The sequence below is a fragment of the Anarrhichthys ocellatus genome, unplaced genomic scaffold (genome assembly GCF_004355925.1).
Source record: "Anarrhichthys ocellatus isolate YVR2014 unplaced genomic scaffold, GSC_Weel_1.0 scaffold5, whole genome shotgun sequence".
Taxonomy (NCBI): domain Eukaryota; kingdom Metazoa; phylum Chordata; class Actinopteri; order Perciformes; family Anarhichadidae; genus Anarrhichthys; species Anarrhichthys ocellatus.
This window is the reverse complement of record NW_022280035.1, coordinates 2,769,342-2,783,108: the sequence shown is the minus strand read 5'-3', so window position 1 is coordinate 2,783,108 and position 13,767 is coordinate 2,769,342. Positions and strand designations below refer to the sequence as shown.

The 13,767-nt window shown below is 40.5% G+C and overlaps 1 protein-coding gene across 1 annotated transcript; it reads right to left on the bottom strand.

The window, feature by feature from the left end:
- Positions 1–2,789: 2,789 nt before the first annotated feature.
- Positions 2,790–12,585, bottom strand: cdh26.1 (cadherin 26, tandem duplicate 1). Its single transcript, XM_031844417.1, has 19 exons — positions 12,522–12,585; positions 10,480–10,539; positions 10,285–10,377; positions 10,030–10,185; positions 9,795–9,939; positions 9,529–9,698; positions 9,282–9,410; positions 9,007–9,192; positions 8,665–8,921; positions 8,367–8,512; positions 8,026–8,256; positions 7,712–7,933; positions 6,814–6,938; positions 6,625–6,699; positions 5,836–5,901; positions 5,529–5,606; positions 4,861–4,899; positions 4,606–4,677; positions 2,790–3,869 (listed from the first exon to the last, which is right to left on the bottom strand). Exons 1-19 carry the CDS (start codon positions 12,546–12,548, stop codon positions 3,663–3,665), a joined length of 2,484 nt encoding a protein of 827 aa, XP_031700277.1. The 5' UTR covers positions 12,549–12,585; the 3' UTR covers positions 2,790–3,662.
- Positions 12,586–13,767: the final 1,182 nt, after the last annotated feature.

The following is a 13,767-nucleotide window of genomic DNA, read 5'->3' as shown; positions in this document are numbered from 1 at the left end:
GGATTCTGGCAAGAAGAAAGGAGGACGCGTGTGCTTTATGGTGAATAACTTTAATGCTAATGCACAAAGTCAACGAGCTGAGGGGATCGCACTTCAATCCTGGATTGTTAGCCTTAGCTAGCTTGGTAGCTTTGAGATAGTTTTGCCCTTTTTTTGGGATTAAACTGTGTTGTCTCGGCTAAGATGGCGACGGCTGGAGCCGCCCACTTTGAGCTTCACTTTGGCTCTTCAGAAACCTGTGGGTTCGAGGAGACTATGGCCATGTTTTGTACAGTCTAAGGTTCCAGCCAGCATCTTACTAAGCACTGTAGGATATTGTTTGTGCAAGGCAGATCCGAAACCCTTTGCCTGCAGCCTCGATGGTAATTCTTCTCTAGAAAAAAGGCAGGAACTATGACCGAACAACACCCTGCGTGGGTGATTCAAAACCAGTATTTGCTACATCAATACCAAAGAAAACTGAATGTGGACTTTAGGTTTCTTGGAATTACTTCCATGCCTCCTTGTGTCTTTTGGTTTTCATCAGACTTTATAATGTGTTTTGTTGTTTGGCGCTTATATATTTCGTATTTCCTGCTACCAGTATTTTCAATGTCTTATTGTGTTTCTATTGTGTAATTATGTTTTTATGTTTTTTGTGTTTTTATGCTGTTTTGCTGCAGAAAATATTTTCCAAAATCCTGTATAGTGCCAGGGATGTCCTTTGTTACTGAGTTATGCGTGCGAGGTCAGGTTGTCAGATTTTTATATTGATGACACCTTAACTGCATCTGGCATATATTTGATACAGTTATGTAGATTAATCAAAACTTCTGCTAAAAGACTGAAGGGCATTTACAATAACTATCAGCAACAGTTTACAAATTAAACTTATTATTATTATAAGATTGTTTTTGGCAGCCAAACAACCATCATGTAGTACATGTACCAACACTGTAGACAGCCGCTGTCATTGGCGTTGACAAGGAAATTGCCTGAAAACTTAGAAAATGAAGTTTATACTACTTTGCTAAAAAAAATAAAAGATCAAATTGACAAAGTGCATGTGATGTGATAATATAAAAGACTCTAATGCAAAAAAGTCACATACCAGCAAAAAATGCAACTTAATTTAATTTGTTTAAAATAAAACTGTCCACTTGTTCACAAGTCATAAACATATTTACTTGCACCTTTTCAGATCGTTTGACCAACTTTGAGCATTCGTCCTGTTACTTGTCAGGTTTGTAACATCTGACTGTAGAGTGTAGATTACTGAAATTAGGGAAATAAACCGATTCAGTCTTTACTACCCTCGCTTGGCCTTACAGTCACTGTATATGTGGATTAAAAAAATAAAAACAAACTGGAACCAGGTAGCACTCAGGAAAGACAATTATTAGTCACGTGCTTTATGTTCTGATAGTAGATACAGTATATCATAATAAATCTGGTAAGGTTGTTTTTCAAAACCTCTGTCGTCCTGTAAAGAATAGACAGAAACAAAAAAGACAAACATTCAAACAAATGGGACCGGAGAAAAAGCCTCCTGCTTGTACTCGGTATCTGTGCAATACAGACTGGGAAACAGTCGTTGCTCATGGAGCGTTAACACAAATGTGGTGGCGCCTCCTTGTGGATTTAGGAGGTTGTGTGAAGACTTTCTACAAAACACACCTATCAGAGCAACGTGATAAAACATTCGTCAAGAAAAACACGACAAAAAAGGCAACTTGTGTAATCACAGCTGCAGTCACTCTGCTCTGCCCTCCGCGGCTTCTGACTGTATCTCTTTGGTGCTGCGTGCCCTGCGAGTGTTAGCGTTCATCTGTAGAGGATATACAGCCAGGTTAGGGCAGCAACAGGCCCTGCCTAATACCAACTACAGGTTCTTAAATTATATTGCTGGTGAAAAAAAAAGTCACATATCAGCAACAAATGCCACTTAATTTAGTTTTTAAATGTGTCCTCTTGTTCATGAATCATACATAAACCAAAAGAAAGAAAGAAATGACTTGCACCTTCAACTTGAGCATTCGTCCCGTCTTACTTGTCAGGTTTGTAACATCAGGCTTGTGCAATCTTAACAACTTGCTGAAGAAGATGACGCTGTCACCGTGACGTCACCCATTGGTTTGTGGTCTTGACGTTTTGAAGCAACCAGCGGTGACACGAGCGGTTGGAGCTAAGTACAACGCTAAATAAGACATTTTTATACAACCAGAATGTTACAAATAACTTTCATGAATGTTAAACGCATGAAATGTGAAATGGTTAAAGTTGTAAAACAAAAACAGAGACAACTCCCAGACCGGACAACACAGAGCTAGCAACCTGTCAACAACGAGGTAGCCACGCCCTACAGCATACCTCATCTACTTTACACTAAATGGACTAAATGAACATCATGCTGTTTTGAAGATGACTTGAAACTAGCGATTGAGACCATAAACTCATCTTCACAATGTTTACTGAGGTAATAAATCAACTGGGAAGGAGGGTCATTTTCTCACAGTCTTCTATACAATCAGACTTCTTTTTGCAACCAGAGGAGTCGGCCCCTGATGGCCAGTAGAGAGAATGTAAAACACTTCAGCATTGGCTTCACTTTTCTGACCCTGAGGTTTGGCGCCTGGTTCAATTACAGCAGAGAAGCCACAGTAGCATAAAAATAAAAACACACTTTCCATGAATGGCACATTTTTTTTGTAGTTTCAGTAGTTAACTACAAAAAAAAGACACAAAAGTAAATTAACTACTTGAATAGTATAAATGTAGATGAACTATCAGCAAGCAACTGCAAAAGTATAGTGAACTATTAGTTTAATTAGATTACTACTTCCAAACATCGGTTGTAACTACTGAAACAGTATGTTTTTTTGTATATTTTTATTATAGTTATTTTAATAGTAAAAAGTAAAAAGATTTCACCCCAAAAGGTTGCTACTAGCACATCCTTTAGTGATGGCCAATTTCCTCCCAAATACAGCATTTCAAAGAATGCATGTTTCAGACAGCAGATGCAAAAAATGCATACAAGAAAACAAAGCAAGTAATGGACTATGTATTGTTGCAAGATACACAGTATAAACTCCGCACCACTGTATCAGCAGGCCACAGACATGGTACCTCAGTTTATAGGAACAATACCACTGGCCAATTACTGATTAACAGGACTCATACCAACTGATTTCTGCTGGTCTTTATTAACAAAAGGGTTCTCTTTCCAGTTTCCACAGATAAACATACAGTTAAAAGCATAAAAATATTTTAAAAAAAATAGTGCTATGACACAACCTACAGCACTGACACGCAATCATTCCTAAAGCAGCAAAGTAAAAAAAACAAGCAAACACACCCTCTTTCTGTTAAAGCCCAACATTTCAAAATCACCAAAGCATGACAGTTTGTTCAGTGCATTAATCTCCTCTTCAAGCGGGTAAAACACAGCGACTACCACATAATCCTTGTTTCATGGGTTGATGCTAATATACAAACATCTGACTCTAAATATGTGGGATGTTTAAGTCCGAAATGCCAGAGTACAGAATCCAACCATTGTGGTGCATCTTTTCTCCAAAGATCTAGTCAGATCAGTCCATAATCACGATCTAAAACTTGAGTCGAAGAGCAACTTTCCTGGTCAAAAAATCTCAGTCCAGCAGTGGCCTTTAAAGCTGTATTTATTTTTTTTGAACTGTCCGGTGACAGATGCCTCCCAAGGTCTTAAACTTTGGCCCCAAATCATTCAGAAACATCAAATCATCCCCCAGGTTGCTGAGTGACAGCTTATCCAACGACTCGCATCTGCTGCCCTGTCCCTCGTAGGCATACGCGTAGGGTTGGTACTCTGGCCGGCCTACATCGGTTCCATCAATCTGTTGCATTCTCTGTGGGATTGAGGAATCATAAAAAGATTTCTGGGTCATTTTGTCAAAAACATACATCAAAAATACATATATTAAGACATTCAGTCTGGAAGTATACTTTCATATTCATGGGACTTAAAGTGACTACGAGGAACTTTCATTTTGTGTTGATTCTGGCAGTCCCTGTGAACATCCCTGTGTCATTTTACTGCAGAATGTTTTCCCTGCACAGTCCTGGTTCTGCCGTGCCTCCCTTCCCCCCCAGCGGGCCCAGCAATACAGCATGTGTCTCCAGCAGCGCGGCGTCGTTGTTGGCTATACCAGCAGGGACCGGATGAGCAGCGAGGCGATGCTGTCTAAGGTGGCAGTGAAGCCGGATCTGTATTTGTCCGTGGTCAGCTGGTCGCTGCTGGAGCAGTTTCTGGTGAACCTGCATGACTTCATCTGATTTTGATCGGTGGCACCGATGACTGTTTATCAAGACTAACTTCATAGAAATAGCCAATCTTCTCGCTGATGGTCATGTTTACTTATGCAAATCATACAGAGGCAACAGTGCTAAATTGAGACCAGTTAAGGTTCCTCGCAGTAACTTTCTACTTATTTCATTGCTTAAAGCAGATTTAAACAAACTTATTGTGATTTTGTTTTCATCCATGTTACAAACTGTATATGAGCGTTGCTGAAGTTTAAAGCAGATGCAATGTGCCGGTCTTACTACGGTGTCCAAAGACACTTCAACATGTGGCTCTCTTACCTTCTCGATATGGTCTGAAATGTGTTGAGTTGACCGCAGGCTTACAGAGTGGTTGCATCTCGAAGAGCCTCCCTGTTCAGAGAGAGGAGGTTATAATGTGTAACCATAGGTAAACATATAATGTACATGTACTAGCTTCCTACTTCTTAATTGAAATACTGTATAAGCATTAGAAAGTGTTTACAGTGCAGTCAAAGATGTTTATATTTGACCTACTTATTAAAATATACTAATTCAATGAAGACCACTATTTACCTGATGGGTGTTCATCTTGTTTGAAGCCCATGTAGCGTACTGAAATTAAGGAAATAAACAGATTCAGTCTTCACTACCCTCACTTGATCCTCACTTACAGTCACTGTATTTGTGGATTTAAAAAAACAAAAACCAAACAGATACAGTATATCATAAGAAATCTGGTAAGGTTGTTTTTCAAAACCTCAGAAACAAAAAAAGACAAACATTCAAACAAATGGGACCACATAAAAAGCCTCCTGCTCGTACTCCGTCGGGGGTATCTGTGCAATACGGACTGTGGGAAACAGTCGTTGCTCATGGAGCGTTAAAACATTACATTACAGTCATTTAGCAGACGCTTTTATCCAAAGCGACTTAGAATTCAGATTCTATCACACCGTATAGGCACAGCTACGGGAGCAATTTTGGGGTTAAGTGTCTTGCTCAAGGACACATCAACATGTGACTAGCAGAGCCAAAGCCGGGGATCAAACCGCCGATCTTCTGATTGAAAAATGGCCCTGCTCTCCACTTAGCCACGGTCGCCCCAAAAAACAAATCCGGTAGCGCCTCCTTGTGGATTTCAGGAGGTTGTGTGCAGCCTTTCTACAAAACACACCTATCAGAGCAACGCGATAAAACATTTGTAAAGGAAAACTTTTTTAATCACAGCTGCAGTCACTCACTATGTCCTGCTTCTGACTGTGGCTTCTGACCGTGTCTCTTTGGTGCTGCATGCCCTGCGAGTTCATGTTAGAGTTCATCTGTAGAGGACATACAGCCAGGTTAGGACAGCAACAGGCCCTGCCTAATACCAATTACAGGTTTGTAAGTCCTATCCGCACCCACCACAGTAAGCTACTTTATTGTTTGGAAATCAGCCTTCAAACTAGTCCAGCCAGCTGCTGTAAACATGACTCTAAATCGTCGTAACTCTTTGTCTTGTAGAATTGCAAACACACAAAGGAGTCTATTTATCGTCCTGGTACTCACCATGCCGAGCGCTGGGCTGTTGTACGTATACCTGTCCTGGGTCATTACTGGAGCCATCTTGGTCTCCTAGGTGAGAGATGCAAAAATAATAAAGAAACCTTGCAAGCAGAGGCGAGTAAAAATCTCATTCTATTTTTGTTTGTTTTTTAAACAGTATGTAACAAAGCATTGTGTTTGATTAGGGAAATCTAGCCACAAGATCAACACTTGGAAAATAAAACTTGTAGGTTCATGAATCATATGAATCAATTCTTAATTGCTGAAATTTTATCAAGACATTACATCAATCAACTCCTGACACCGTTATACAGTATGTCTGCTGGTGCACAACCAAACTTTATGTCACATTCAAACTATGATAATGCTTTGCGGCTAACTGCAGTAAATGTGATATGTGCCTTCACAATAGCTCAGGTAATACCCTTTTGCAAACTACTCCAGGCAATACAAGATGTCTTCTTTGTATGGTAGTACTGCTTAAAGCCAACCTCTGAGCTACTTGTTACACAACGCTGTGCAAACCCTGCAATTTATGTCGTAAATATGTCACATACCTGTCTATCTGTCGTCACTTCGGTTAGACAAAAAAAAGTACCGAAGTAACTGGATTATAGCTGTCATTAACTTTTCAGCAATATGCTGTTTGTTTTTCTCTTGAGTGCCTTCAGACTCTTGCCTTTTGACACACCCTTTTGTCATTTGCGCCCATACTGACACACCTGAAGCCTGAGAAAAAGTCAACCACAAAACAAGGGGGAGTGAGAGGCCGAGGGGGGAGAGGAGGAGTACCTGCATGGTGCCCATTTTTAGGCCATCTGTCACAGATGGCCTGTTTGTAGGAGTCAGGAGCAGAACGGGCTCACTCTGCAGAGAAGAGAGAGAAAGAACAAATAGATCCCAGAAATGGGTGTGACTGGTTGATTAAGATACTGTCACTGTTTTACTCCCTGTAATTTGCTCACACACAACACAACCCACCATGCTTGCAGACCCCCCTCCTTCTTGGTTGTACTTGATGAGGGTCTGGTTGCCCTCATCCTGCACCGTGGCTATTTTCTGGAAATCCTTCCCTCCACACTGACACTTAAAGATGAGGAGCAGCACTGCAGACACACATTAAAATGATACTGTTAAAAAACGTGTACACACTGTTTTTTGAGACGACACATAAGTGCCAAGTCGACCTAAATGAACCGCTAAGATAAAGCTGGGGGGGGAGGGGGGGGACAGTAAAAGATCAGCTTTTGCTCCTCCCTCATTACCACCATGAGCAACATCCTTAACCACCCCCCAAACTGCTGCGGTGAAACTGCTTATATCAACAGACGAGACTGTGGTCATGCTGGAGAGCCTCCAGGTGCGAATGGGTGTAAATGTTTGATTGTGGTCAGGGCGTCCCTGAAACTTCCTCGACCAAATAAAGGTTGTTAAAAAAAAATGTACCGCTTGAAATGATAGGTGTAGTTACATTCACATCAACACAAGAGCAGCATAAATTAAGTCATAACTTGTTTAACGCCTGCACACCAACTCCAATTCACACATTTTGTTTAACCATTAGGTAAAAAATTGCGAGGACAGAATTCAATTTGATCTTAAGATTATAAAAAGAAATGTCTTGTAATGGTTGAATCGAGCTATTTGATTGGTTTGTTATAAATAGTGAATCCTCGCCCATCTATTAGTTAACTGACAGTCGCGCCATTCCCTCACTTTCTCCCCGTTCTAGTCTATCTGTCGAGTCTATCGTAAAGGCAAAATAGCCCAAAATTAAAAAAACATTCTCGACCAATTTTAGTTCCTCAGAGAAGTTGATTTGCATTTTGACCATGAACTTTATGAGTTTGTAAATGTTGCCAATGATTACCATACTCACGCAACAATAAGAGGAGTCCCAAAAAGAGAAGTCCAATGCCCGCTGGCCCAAGGCTGGATGAAGGCGGCTTTTTGCCGAGGCAAACATCTCCCTCTCCACACTCACACACCATCACTTCCACGGTGTGAAGTCCAATCGAGCTCTGCTGGTCCTTAATGATCAGTGGCACTGAGTACTTATCAAAAGGAAGTGTCCCCAGGCTAACGAGCCCAGCTTCCTGACCTGGTGAAGGGTGTAAAGAGAGGTGTGTAGTGTCACTTCAATTTTAAGAATTATGTTTGTGTAGTCATGAGGGTTCACAGATATGTACTGACCAAAGGTAGGGTCTAGTTTCCATCGCTCCGTCACAGCTTTGTCATCACCACCCAGGGAGAAAGTGAAGGGCCCACTGAAAGGATTGATATCTGCATCCGTGGCAGGCACCATGACCTTGTTGTCCTTGTTTCCACACAAAATCATGTCCTTGTTGAGCAGGCGTGGTTTGTTGTCATTGATATCCCGTAGGTAGACCAGAACAGTGCTTGTACCTGTTTCTGAAGGGTCACCTGTGTAGCCACAGCAAAGCCAACAAAAACAACCACTTAATTAATCCAAGCATTAAGTTTACCAGTGGAACACATCATCATGGTGAATAACCAGTAGGGCTCCTTTATACCATCATCTATGGCTCCGATGACGATTTTGTAAGCGCTATCGTCATTGACAAAAGGTGACTCTCTGTCCATCTTCTTAATTGTTGTGAGTTTTCCTGTTTTCTCATCTATTTTCACCCAGCCAGCTGATTCTTCTAACAGCACATGCCTGATCACAGAAGGAAAAGGGGAACAGGAGCAGAACATGTTATTTAAAAGCATTAATTGCAGCTATATTGGCAACCACCTGAAAAATCCAGCACGTGTCGGCCTCTATTCACAATGTGCCAAGGAATCATAATTCAGTATGTAGACACCAACCTGATAAGGGTTACATTGGAGTCGGCGTCGTAAACCTTCGGAGTCAACAGCACCTTTCCTGGCTCCTCCTCCTCTATCCTGTACAACTTATACACATTTTTCTCGTAGTGAGGTGGGTCATTGATATCAATCACTTTCATTTTGATCTTGACTGTATTTGGAGTTGGAGGTGTGTCTGTGCCACAAACAAACAAGGCCTCCTCATTCTCCACTCTGACCACCAGGTCAGTGTAAGTTATCTTCTCAAAGTCCTTGTCCTGAAAAGAAACACGCAAGTTTAGGTTGCTGTTTATATTTTGTACTTTTAGCTTGGCCCACTGTCGACAATTGAAGCAGAATTACCTTGATGACACTCAGAATACCCTCATTAGTGATGGGGTCAGTTTCAAGTTTGTAGTTTCCTCCCTCATTCCCTTTAACGAAGAAGTATTTGGCACGCCAACCGGGAGTTTTGGGAGTGTCTTTGTCGTCTACCGCAATTCTCAAAACATTGTCCTTGGTGATTCCTTCCTTCACCTCACCTTTGTACTGGACAGGCAGAACAGTTTCATATTTAACATCAAACATTCTAAAAAGCAACTTCATTAATGATAATAATTAAAAAAAAAAATCAGTGCCTCCTCCTTCTTGAACGTCGGCAGATGAGTGTTTCTGTCAATAATGTTGAGAGTAACAGTGGCAGTGGAGGAGAGGGGCGGTGTTCCATGATCTCTTGCTTGAACAATAACTTCATACTTCTTTACTTTCTGAAACATATATAAAAGATGATATTTTAGATTAACAAATCAGTATATGTGTGTGTGTGTGTGTTTCCATGTACATACAGCTGCCCACTGATGTAGGTATCATGTAAGTAAGTCTCACATCATAGTTAAAACATCCTTTAAAGGAGAGCTGGGCTATGCTGGGAGACAACTCGACCAATTCAATCTTGGGCTCTTGCGGGTTCTGTGAAACCATACTGATGGTGAATGCAGAGTTGGGCGTCTTCTTCTTATCTCTGTCCGTGACATTCAGCGGCAACAGAGGGCTCCCTTCAAGAAGTAAGGAAGCAAAAGTGGTTGAATGTGTTTTAGAAGTGACTACAGGCAGATGATATGCGCACTCTATGAGTCATTTGTGCTACTCACCTTCTGCAATATTTTCCTCCACATCGGCTTGCAAGTTAGGTTCGAACATTGGTGCGTTGTCATTGATGTCATTTACTTCTACATTGAAAGATAGTTCTTTGTCTATTATTTCGCCCTTCTGTTTGCTTAAGATATCAAACCGGATCTGTGGGTAAAGGGACACATGTGAAAATTATTTTGAATGGTTAGGAATCTGCATAAAATGTATTAATCATCATAGGGATTGGTAGCTCACATGGTAGATTTCGTGTTCCTCTCTGTCGACAGATTTGTGGGCATAGACGACTCCGGTGTCTTCGTTGATGGAGAACACTCCGAAAGGCTCCTTATCCACACCCATCCCACTTATTTTGTACTTTTCCCCCGAAAAATGCGTCTGGTCATTATACATCTGGGGTCAAGACAAAAACCATGGAGCTGTTACTGTTTGCTTCATTTCGCCCAGCCAGGATATTGATTGGTTATTTAATTTACTAACTGATGTCCTCACCTTCGAAAGTTCCTTCGGGAAAGGCCCAGAATCTTCTTCGTCGATTTCAATTGTAGACAAAACCCATCTTCTTTTGGAACGCACCAAAAGCTCCTGTTGAAACCAGCATGTATATCAAACATAAAATTGTTAAATTTTCTGTTGGAAGGAAAACATTTTGGCAGGAGTTTGGATTTCCAAACATGAGGAAGTTACCCGCTTTGCACGCCCGATGTGTTGGCCGCGGTGAGACTCTGCCAGGGCTGTTAATGCAACCTACAACAGAAAAAGGGGATAATAAAACACCCATGACAGGTACCTCATGTCACGCTTTATTCACTACTCGTTTACTCTAATTTTTTAGACTCTGGGAGGGAACCAGTGCGGCCAGCCAATTTCCCACAGTTTGCCTTTGAGCAGGACTGCATCATGTTTAGTGCAGCAATTACCGGTAATAGCACTGAGAGAAAATGACATCAGTTTAGTTAACTTTGTTGAAATCAGTCTTACGGACAGTGACAATGAACCCCTAAGGCAGCTACAAATGACATCAATCAAAACTTCAATGACAGCAAAGCATGTGAGTCACACTGCTCTTATTGTTCTGTTCAGTTCTATGATTATTTAATTTGGTAATTAGGAAATGACGGAAGGAGAGATACGTAAATGTCCCCGCCTGGATACAAATCGGTAACTTTGTGGATTTTGATCTGGGCGTTTTAACTCCTAAGCCACAGTGTCACCCCACAGCCACTACATATTTAACTGATCCTTTTACTGACAGTGATGTGAGAATCACGTACACTTTTATATTTTACATTCTTTCGATTGTATCCCACGGCCTTCTTAAAGCTGAACTCCACGGCCGACGGTCAAAAATTCAAAAAAGAAGTTAGTAAGTGAGCCTTGATTTGTAGAATTTTCGATCATTATTTCTTTTCTTTTTAGACAGCTGACAGTAGAGATGTGACAGGAACGGAGAGGGGAGAGAAAGATGGGAAATGACGTACAACAAAGGTCTCATGCCGGACGGCAACCAGCAACTAGATGTTGCCTTCTTCTGGATAAAAGCTACCAATCATCGGACTGACATAAAGTGTAGCATATAGTGTATACGTGTTTCACTGCACTGTGATCACAGGGCAAACATCATATTTATGGCTGATAATCTGAGTGAATAATAACAATAACAATGACTTTATTTATATGGCACCTTTAAAAACAGAGTTTACAAGGAGCTTTGACAGACAAAGCAGCAAAAGCAAGATAAAAGGCAATAAAACAACAGAAAGCTCAGCAGTGAGGCCCAACAAAGCAGACAAACTAAGGTAAGAGGTAAACCCTGATAAAACAGTACAATAGATAAAACGATAAAACCAAATCGATACAATAAAAATAAACTAAGAAATACATAAATGAGATGATTTAGTTAAATAATTTAGTAAAATCAATAATATAATAAAGCACTAAAGCCACAACATCACATAAAAGCCAGTCTGTTTTAAGAAGTGATTCAAAAGAGTGAAAGCAGTTTTGTTTTCATTTATTAAACTTGTTGAACGAAATTTAAGATCTTGGCAGAGATCCAGAGGTATAATCCTCACGAATGTTGCTTTCCCCTCTTGACTCCAATGTCGATGTATTAGTCAGCGTATTAAGAGTAGGTGTGTGTTTACAAAAACCTTTGTGAAGGAATTTTGGGAGGGTTAAAACCAATTTCACTGGAACTTAAGGTATGACATCTACCTAATGCTCATGGTTAGTTCATTCAGGCAGAGACCGAAGCCATGTCCCAGTGAACTAAGCTGCAATACAAGTACTTAGGGATCTTTCTGAGGACATTAAAGAAGTTCTCCAGTACACAGGACTAAACTGGTAAAGCCTGTTTCTTTTTTTTCTTTTGAAATAGTAGCTGCCTTGCAGCACAACTGCAAAAAAGATGAGACAGTTGGAAGTATGTGAGCCAAATCACCACAGGGTTTGAGACCATGGATGGGCTCATATTATCACGTACACATGCCCTGCATTTACACAACACAACTCATAGGTTTGCTTGCTGACTTTTTAACCTGAATAGCTGCATGTGCCTTCATTCTCACGCTTACAAGTAATCATAAGCAGCAACAACTCTCAACAGCTTGTGATTAAAACAAATAAGTTAACATTTACTTTGTTTTTTGCATTCATTTTCAATCAAATATTTGCTTGTAAAAATATTTATTACTATGATTGTCGATAATTAAGAATGTCATGCCTACCAACAGAAGCAGGGGAATGGTCCTCATCTCGGTCCACTCTGCTTGATATCCTGTGTGGGAGTGATCCAGGAGAGTCAAAGTCAGCTTGAGTAAGAGTGCAGAGAAAACAGCCCACAATGCCTGCAGGCAACAGGTTGGCTGACTTTGCAGTTAACAAAAGGCTGTTTGTCCCGGAGTGCAATTCTGTGCGGTGTGATCTGTCAAATGCTTTACGTTTTACAGTTAAATATTAGTAGGGCAAGACCAGTAGGAGCTGTATACCTGTGTACTTGCTTCTATATCTAAATATATTTTGTGAAAGATAATGTGACTTATTGGGCTTTCCGGCTGTGCTGAGCAAACCGGGCTCGGCTCAGGTGTACACCCCTCCAGCTCCATAGCTCACGTTACCATGTCTTATTTATGACTGACCTGCATCACACGCAAAGGTAGCCCAATTTCATGGATCCTGTGAGGTTTTTGTTATAGTGACTGAAAGGACATTTTAAACCCACTGGTGCAGTGTAAGTCACTCTGACACTCACTGTCACCTCACATACATTCAGTACATTATGTTCTTTTGCACAAGCATATTTCCATACACTTACTTACTTCTGCTGTCATACGTCACTTGGAATGAAATGTTCTCTTCATTGTCTCTCAGTAGGAATGATGGTTTGTTGTATATTGTTATATATTTTATTATATTAAGATTATTTATTATATCATACTATAAAATGAATCATACCTCTCTATATTTAACTTGTAGTCTTGTCTTTAAGTGTTCTCGCATAGTCTCTATGTTTCAGCCTACTTCTATTCTTGTTTTAGTTTTATCTAACTCTTATTATTTATTTTACATATTCATTCTGTTTATCTGTACGTATTATGCTGCAAAAAAACAAAAAACAAAATGTCCCCTCAGTGTAGCCTGGCAAGAATCAACCAGAAGGGAGAAAAACCCAGACAATTAAACAAATATGATTGATGATAAATAAAACAAGCTATATATGGACACAACGGCGCCTGAAAACTTTGCTTAAAAAACATCACCAAAGCATACAGTTGTATTGTGTGTTAATGCTTTCTTGGGTTTTGATATGCAGCTATAGGTGGCACCTCTATTTTTTTTTTTTCTTCTGCTGACCGCTTCCACTCTCATGTGCCAGCTATCATCTCAATATGGAGAGTACAAAACCATCTGTTAATCTAGTTGTCTGAAATCCTAACAAGCCGACGTGGCTTTTGTAGAAGAGACTCACTTGAT

What these genes read in the sequence shown, in the direction of transcription:
- cdh26.1 (XM_031844417.1), bottom strand. Translation starts at nt 12,548, where the DNA reads ATGAGGACCATTCCCCTGCTTCTGTTG. An exon ending in TCCCGAAGGAACTTTCGAAG is followed by an intron (nt 10,186 to 10,284) that starts GTGAGGACATCA and finishes TCTTGACCCCAG; the next exon opens with ATGTATAATGACCAGACGCA. An exon ending in ACAGTCAGAAGCAGGACATA is followed by an intron (nt 4,900 to 5,528) that starts GTGAGTGACTGC and finishes CCTTAATTTCAG; the next exon opens with TACGCTACATGGGCTTCAAA.